This window comes from Mesoplodon bidens, assembly GCF_964165515.1.
Source record: "Mesoplodon bidens genome assembly, chromosome: 14".
Classification (NCBI taxonomy): domain Eukaryota; kingdom Metazoa; phylum Chordata; class Mammalia; order Artiodactyla; family Ziphiidae; genus Mesoplodon; species Mesoplodon bidens.
In genome coordinates, this window is record NC_138170.1 from 24,335,177 (window position 1) to 24,343,757 (window position 8,581).

Here is an 8,581-nt window from a genome sequence, read left to right on the forward strand (position 1 = left end):
CATCATACATACACACACATACACATACATGCATATGTATACACGCATGCACACGTACTTGTGCCTGCACACATATATACACATGCACACACATACGTATACACACACACTATACATATACATGCACACACACTTGCACATACACACATACACGCATACATATACATACACACATACACGAACACATATATACACACATACATACACATGCATACACACATACAGTTAAATCACTTTTAAGAGTTTTGGACTTCAGGATCGCATTTGACCATTTGATACCCTGTGGCTTTTTTGCCTGAGACCCGGCAGCGTGTGGGTGTCCGGCTGCGGCGTGGCTCCCCTTCCAGAGGCCCCAAGGGCCAGGGACCACCGGCCCACCGGAGCCAGTGCCTCTCCTGCTGGTCTCAGGTTAGGAGACTGTCATCCTGGGAGCCGCTTCCTCCACATGGTGGCCACAGGAGCCCCGCTACTTGGAGGACGGGGACGCCTCTGAGCCATCTGCATGGCGCCCCCGGTGGCCAAATGACCGAAGCTCTCCTAAGTGTGCCCCACGCACATCTCTCTTGGATGTTGGAAGAGGGCTGTCCTGTGCCACGTTCCCTGCACACCTGCTCCCCTCCAGGCCAGGGCTCGCCCGTGCCAGCCGTGGACAGCATGCAGGACATCAGCTTCCATCCTTCCTATCAGTACCAGTGCTGGGAGTAGAGAAAACGTCAGATTTGTTCATACTAAAGTGTTATTGACTCACCTTGAGGTTATGCACGTCCCTACTAAGTGCACTTTAAGGGGATTTCAGCACCACTAACTGTCCCCAGCTTGGGCGGGCAGAGGAGTCCCCATCCAGCCACCGTAGGGTCCGGCGGGCCCTGTGACCAGAGCTGACTCTGTGGTAGCCATCACCGACTCAGGAGCTCAGTGTCAGGCTCTGTGTGCCGCCTGTAGCACACCACACCCCGTGCCAGCTAATCCGCATCCAACGTCAGAAAAGTAAATCCCAGGAGGGTCATGGAGCTGTCTAGATTCCAAGACAAGCACACTGCTCAGGAAGCATCTCTGCGTGTACACACTCCTCCTCCACACCGCTCACTCACGTGCACACACGCGTGCACACGTGCACCTCGTTTCCCCGTGCGGTACAGACCACACAGTGCTGCCAGGGCCTCCAGATGAGACCATGTCTGTACACATGGGCTCTGTGAGCCCGGGGCGGGGGACGGCTGACGTGGAATAACCAGCCCCCCGCCCCACCTCCAGGTGAAGTTTCCAGGCTGGAACGCGGTCCCGCGATGGCAGGGCTGCTGTCGGATGGGCACCTCCAGGCCCGGGTCTGTGGTGGCACCTGTGCCACGTCTGGGGAAGGAAAGAGGTGGGGAGGCTTTCCGTCTCTGCTGTTCTCCTCCTCTGAGCATCTTTACGGGACCGTGTCTAGAGTTTCCTGACAGGGTCCTACTCCCTCGCTGACAACAAGGGCCTCCGGGAGAACTAACCTACTTGGCCTCCATTCTGTGTGTCTCTCTAGAAAGACAAGAAGCCCGGGCTACTGAAGCTGCTGGCCGGCGCGTCCACCAGGAAGAAGTCGCGCTCCCCGCCGTCCACCTCTCCCACCCACGACCCCCAGGCAGCGGTGGACGCCTCACTCCAGGGCGCGGTGGGGCCCGAAGTGTCCTCACTGTCCGTCCACGGCAGGGCCGGGTCCTGCCCCGTTGAGGGCGAGATGCAGGGGGCCTTGGGGTTGGAGCCTCTGCACAGGAAGGCAGGCTCCTTGGATCTGAGCTTCCCGTCGCCCTCCCAACAGGCCCCTCTCTCCGCGGCCGCCGTCCGCCCCGAGCCCAAGCTGCTGCCCAGAGAGAGGTAAGGGTTCGCCTGCGTCCTCCCGGGCCTGGGTGTGGTGCTCTGTGAGGTCTGAAGCCACGTTGGGGAACAGGGATGATGCAGGTTTCTAGGGTTTCAACCTGCCAGGCGACCCTCACTATCCCATCAGCTCAGATAAAACGGGAGCTCATTTCACCTTCTGAGTCCATCTGGGTCCTGAGTTTGTATTTATAAGGGATCCATCTGGAAATCTGGTGGAACTGATGGTGTCCTGAGCCCGAAGAGCGAGCAATGGAGTGAGGGACCTGCATCCCCCTGCCCCGAAGGAACCCGCAGTGACCCTGGGCTGAGTCCCCCGTAGGCCTGAGCGAGCCCCGCCCTGGGGAAGCTCTTCTTCCAGGCTCGGCCCACTCTGACACCTGGCCCCAAGCTGCCTTCAGGGTTACACCATGTGAAATGGCCGGTATTCGTGTTTTTTGCCAAAGACAACAATTTCTTAGAGTTCAGCATGGAGTTTTCCAGGTCAGGAAACTGGGTCCCCCGAGGGCCTCAGGGGGAAGCGGCCAGAGGCTGGCGGCCAGCTTGTGGGCCAGCCTGTGTGAGTCATCGGTCCTTAGAGAGCCTCAAAGAGGGCTGAGGGCCCTCAGGGGAGGAAACGCTTTCCTTTCTAAGTGCCCCTCCTCCTGGGAGAGCTGCCTAAATGGTAAAAAGGGGAGCGTCTCCTGAGTGCGCAGTCCTGGCATCTCTGGCACATCCTTCCCCCGCTCGGCCACACTGACTGATGCCAGCCCTTCCGTGTGGCCTGAGACGCACCACACACGTCACACGCACACCCACCATGTACACCACACACACACACACACCAAGTGCACACCACACACCCCCTCCTCTCTCCCTCCACTTCCCTCCCCAAGGGAGCCTCCACCTTCGGGCAGCTCTCCCACGTCAGAACCTTCTTTCTGCCACGGGACCAAGCCAGCTGCCTGTGATTTCTGAATGGGGGTCCAGGCCCCTCCTCCGGGTCCCAAAGTTGGGGGCCCTGGGGAATGACAGGTCCCTAAACGTGTCGAAGCTGCTCTCGTGTCTCCCCTGGGTTTCTGCCTTCCCAGATCCTCAACTTCTAGACTCCACAAAGGGCTTAAAGACCCTGTTGTAAAGAAATCATGGGAGTCTAGGATTAACTAGGAATTACTCCCCTTAGCTGACTATCCTAATTGGGGATATTGTACCCGGGGCCCTGGGCGCCCTCCTGCCCCCAGCACCCTGCACAGCTCCTTAGTGACCACTACTGCCTAGTACGACCCTCACCCCGTGCAGCCCTCAGGACTCCCATGTACCGGCCCCCAGCAGGTTGGAGCTGAGGATGTGACAATGGCAATGTCACCTTCAGGCCGGGGCAGCTCCAGAAACACCTGCACTCGGGCCGGTGGGTCACACTGACCTCGCAGCTGTGACCAGAGTCCTGCATGGAGAGCGCACCCTCACTCACACCTCAGCCCCTGTTTGGGGGCCCTCCAAGGGGGGCTGTGCATGAAGGGCAGGCTGGACTCGGTCACAATCTTGCAGCAAGAGAAACACCTGCCACTTAACAGCCATTTCACCCAAACGAGTGTCTGCTTTTTGAGTCCCGGCCCCTACATACAACATGGGGATGATAGTGCCTGGTGGCTATAATGGCCGCAAAACACAGATTAGTACCTGGAAAAGGATGAATGCGTAGTGAACGCCAAGGGCAAAAACAACCGTAACAACGCATGAGATGACATGGGAGACGACGCTGTGTGACGTGACGTACACAACAGTGAGGCCGTGGTGAGGGCCGTGGTCCCCCCACCTCCGCATTGATTGACAGGCCTCCCCACCTGTTCACACGCCCAGTCCGTGTGTCCTCACCTCTCACCGGCCTCTCAGCTGTTCGGCTCTGTTGGGATTTAGGAGTTTCTTGCTTTGATCTATTGTGGGTCATGGGAGGCTCCCAAAAACATCTGTGCCTTAATCCCCAAAGCAAGGATAAGGTGGCAGATGGACCGAGCAGCTGACCCTAAAGTGGAGAGGTCGTGCAGGCCCCGCGATGGCCCGTGTGACCTCAGGGGTCCTCGCAGGTGGACGAGGAGCTCGGCCCGCCGTCCTGGCTTTGAGATGGAGGGAGAGGCCTCCACCGGATCGCCGCAGCCTCTAGGGGCTGGAGGAGGGGAGGGGACACAACCTGCCCCGGAGCCTCCATCCCTCGACTTTGCCCCGTGAGGCTGTCGAACGTCGGACTTCCGGAACCTCCAGATGAGACGTGTACGTCGTCAGGCGCTGTTCGTGGGAATCCATCAGAGCCGCCACAGGAACCCAAGGCGTGTGTAGACCTTAGAGTTTGGTGTCCAGGGTGTATTCTTATCATTTTCAAGGTCCTGGAGGGACACCACTGTGATGACCACAGCCCCCGATCCCGGACCACTTGCCCTCATGGGGACCGACATGGGGGCTCTGAAGGGCCCCTCCGGTGACACGGAGGATCTGCCCAACCCCACAGGCAAAGCGACTGCATCTGCAGCGGTCGGATTCCCTTTGAATTGTGCACCTTTGATCCGTGAGTCTGATGTCTACAGAGTGGCTGTGGTTGATGCAGCCGCTCAGGGCAGTCTCTGACGTGTGACGCCAGGATCGTGCCACTGTTCGCTTGGCCCTTTGGGGCCACTGAACATCAGTTTTTTTCAGCGTCTTGGAAGGATCTGGACAGAAAACTGAATTCTGGTCTTGTAGACGTTCAGCCCACATCATCCATCCGGGCTCATTAAATCACGGGATTGCTCAGAAGAACCAAATTAATTTTTTTCTAGCAAATTACACTTTTAAAGTTGCTTGTTTCACATCTGGCAGTTGAGGCAAAAGCTAAAACTTAGGTTGGGAGCGTGAGGAATGATCTCAACGCGTTCTTTCCTGGGGAGTTGAGGGAAGGGGGCGGTGTTTGGAGGAGGAGGATGGGCAGGAAGCCTGGGGGGGTGCGGTGCTGGTCCTGGCAGTCATGCAGCCTGGGCGCCGGGGTGTGGGAGCTGCAGTCTGTGTGTGCTGGCTGATCTCACGGGCGTTGCTGTGTCCCAGCTATCTGCAGGGATGCGGGGCTGGGAGGGCAGGAGCTGTTGTCCCCTTCCTCGCCTTGTCCACACCCTGAAAGGGGCCGCGGTGGCAAGCCCGCCTCGCGACCCGCTTCCTCTCAGCCCCCTGCTTCCACCGCCTGGAGCGGGCTGGGCCCGTGAGCTCCTAGGGCCGGCCTGGGTCTTCTGCACCCGAGCGTCTTCCCCAGTCCCCCGCACCATCCCCAGCTGGACGGGCCAGCCCCAGGCTGTGTGCAGGTGGTTGGAGGGGGATGAAGTCGGCCTCATTCGGCACCTCGGTCCTTAGGCGTCCGCGGGCAGATCCCAAGAGCCCCCGTTCCCTGGTCCCCGTCCCCCAGAATCCTGTCAGGTAGGTCCAGGGTCCTTGTCTGTGGCCTCACTTCAAGAAGAGCTGACCTGGGATCTTCTGCTCTATAGCATCCCGGTTTCTCCAAGTCCAGGAAATAGCAGGTCAGAGGCTCTGCAGATGGAACCCCTTGAGGACCCTAGGGACCCCCAGCTGCCAGACGGTGATGGCCTCCATCAGGGGGAAGCCCGGCCAGGGGACAGGGTCAGGCCAGGTGCTGCCAGGGAGGAGGGACAGGAGAGCCTGGAGTTCGGAGAGCGTGGGGAGGTGGCCGGAGGGAAGGGGGAGCACAGTCTGCATCTCTGGTCCCGGGAGGCCTCCTGGGCCTTTGGGGGCTCGGAGGAGGACCCAGGCCCTGAGGGCGGGGCTGGCAGCAGGGAGCTGAGGACTGAGGGCGCCCGGGAACTGCTCTCCCGGCCCGGCCCACAGACGCTCCTGCTCTGCCAGTGCCCACGGCAGGGGTGCTGGCCAGACTGGGCCCAGGAGCAGGGGATGGGCTCAGCTGTGCGTGAACTCCTGGCCGCTGCTCCTGCGACCCTCCCAGCAGCCCCACCCTTCGACCCACCCGCTCCAAGGACATGGGGGCGCAGTGTGGGGCTGAGGTCGGTCTGGTGAGGAGGGAGTGGCGGGCAGTGCCCGGGGATGGCAGGGACAGGCAGGCCCCACATCCGTGACCAGGAAGTGCTGGTGTGCTTGCAGGGGCGGGCGATGGGAACACAGGGCCTCTTCCCAACTTGCCTCTAGTCCGAGCGACGTGGTTCCAGTGGAGGAGGGTGGTGTGGACGGCGGGCTGGAGGCGGAGGGAGAGGAGCGTGCCCGGCGCCCGGCAGGTCCATAGGGAAGCCTTTGCTGACCCCTCCCCTCCCCGGCACCCAGCCCGCGGCGCCCGTGGTGCCTACGAGCTGGGGTTCACAGGCAGCGAGAACAGGTGGCCCTACCGGCCACGAGACCACCCACAGTGAGGATCTGCGCACGGAGCCCCCAGCTCACCTGACCAGTCCTGCCCCCCGTAAGGGTGGTGGGCTTGGGGACAGCGGGACACACGAACCCTGTGGGGTCCCCGGCTGGAGGGGGCTACCGGCAGCTCTGTTGGGCTGGGCGGCAGGGAGGGATGCGGCACGGCTGGTCTGCCCTCGCCCTCGGGTGATTTAGAGCAAGGCTAGTCCTCAGAGCCTCCTCCTCCCCTGAGGCTTTCTGGGCAGGTGTGGGGTGCAGGCCTTTGTCTCAGATCCAGGGAGCTGCCAAGGCCCAGGGGTCTGTTTCTGGTCGGAGCTCAGGCGCCCGGCAGGCAGAGGCACAGCGGAGACTCACGTCTCCAGGTGGATCTTATGGCACGTTGGTCTGAAAACGGACGGAGCCCCAGAGCCCGGGAGGTGGGGGCGGCTCACCCCTGGGTATCTGTTTCCCCAGGTACCGCGTGGTGGTCTCATACCCGCCGCAGAGCGAGGCGGAGATCGAGCTGAAGGAAGGGGACGTGGTCTTCGTGCACAAGAAGCGTGAGGACGGCTGGTACAAGGGGACCCTGCAGAGGAACGGCCGCACCGGCCTCTTCCCCGGCAGCTTCGTGGAGAGCTTCTGAGGCCATGACTGCCGCCCCCCAGGGACGGAGGTGCAGGGACCCTAGGGGAGCGGCCGCCCGAGGCCCTGGGTCCTTCTGGGGACCTGGCAGGGACGCCCGCACGCACAGGACCCGGGGGCGAGGAGGTCACGGCTTCCACCTGCCCCGTGTCCTCTGACGGGGAGCAGCCGCCGCCGGGGTATTCCTCCGCCGTCCGCTGGCGGGGCCGGTGGGGGGCAGGCCTCCGCGCCTTTGGAGAGCGTCCTTTGGGCGGCTCCGGGTTTCACATGGGCCCTGACCGCTCCTCGTCTCCGGCTATACCTCAGGCACCTCCACCTGGACCCTCAGCATGGTGCCCTGGCCCAGGGTCGTCAACTGCCCCGTCCGGGCAAGGCCAGCACGTGGCTCCCGCGGGGCGAGGTGGCAGCATTGCCTCGTGCTTTGCCACCACTGTCCCCTCTCCCTCGTGCTTCTTTCTTACATCTTTTTACTGCCAAGCTGTTAGACTTTATAAGTGTCTAACAGGTCGTTCACTGCCTATTTTTCATACATCTGGTGCTGCCTTTTTGTAAACCTAGTCGGGACTTGGTTGAGCTTGAAAGAAAAAACCTCTGGGGAGACACCAAAGGGGCAGAAGTTTTACAGGCACCACGTGAACCTGGAGAGCCAGGTCTTCACAGCCTCGGTGCTCGTGGGGCCAGAGGGGCCTGGGCATTGGAGGGAGTTAGGAAAAGCCCGTGTCTTCCCACCCTTCCAGAGCCCCTGCCGCATCTGGAGATGTTCTGACAAGAGGTGAGAGTAAAGGAACAGGAGGGTGGACCCCAGGTCAGGAGGCCCAAGTTCCCTTCTGCGCTCTAGCGGGGACACCACAGCCAGCACTTCCACTGTCCAAACGTGCGGTGTTTACCACCGTTCAGATCGACTGCCTTGTGACGGTTTCTCCTTCTGTTCTTTAAATACATAACCGCTCTGCTCTCAGTGCACACCTTGGTCTCGAGACCAGAGCCACAAGGATAACGAGGGCTTTGAGGCGTCATGCAGACTTGCAGGTCCAGGGAGCTGGGCAGGGAGAGGCAGCTCTGATCCTGGGACCTTCCCCATCGGGGGTCCACCAAGGGCACCCACGAGTCCACCTTCCCCGAAGCCCCGACGGGAGGAGCCCGTGAGAGAGACACCTTAGGAATACGTTCCTGTCAGTTCCTAAACCCTCTCTCTCTTTACAAAGCCGCTCAGGGTTAAATCAGGCTGAACACACTAGCCTTTGGGATGTCTCTGCAACAAAATCCAGAAGCCCACTCCCTGGCCTGCCATGAGGCCGTGGCAGGAACGCTGTTTTCAGAGCTCCTGTGTTGGGCTGTGACCTGCCTACTTGTTGCTGCCAGGTGGCTCCACGCTGGCGGGTCGCTCCTAGAGAAAAGCACTCTTCCTCTCTCCAGGACATGACGATGGACAGAGTTGAGAAATTTGTTCTGAATCAAAGAAAAAAAATCCGGTTTAAACGCAGGGAGTCCCGTGCACCGAGTTTATGACAGCCAGAAGGTGCGCGTTTGTCACTGGTTGCCAGATTAGTTGCTCTCTGTGCACAGAAGTCCTGTGCGTGTCTACAATTATGTCATCACCAAAAACATGCGTGGATTAACATGCTGAGTGAGACACGTGTTCTCCAGTGAAACCAGAGCTGACTTCGTCCACAGATGATAGGAAAGTCTTCTTTCTAAACGTAGGCAGTTACCAAGCAACAGCACAGACCTCTCCCGGCAC

The 8,581-nt window shown here is 60.3% G+C and overlaps 1 protein-coding gene across 1 annotated transcript in view; it reads left to right on the plus strand.

Moving 5' to 3' along the window:
* Positions 1-8,581, plus strand: part of SH3RF3 (SH3 domain containing ring finger 3) — a 211,567-nt gene extending 202,986 nt beyond the window's left edge. The window contains exons 8-9 of the mRNA XM_081253776.1: positions 1,520-1,851; positions 6,673-8,581. Coding sequence (XP_081109902.1) covers positions 1,520-1,851; positions 6,673-6,841 — 501 coding nt within the window. The 3' untranslated portion in view covers positions 6,842-8,581. The remainder of the gene's footprint in view (positions 1-1,519; positions 1,852-6,672) is intronic.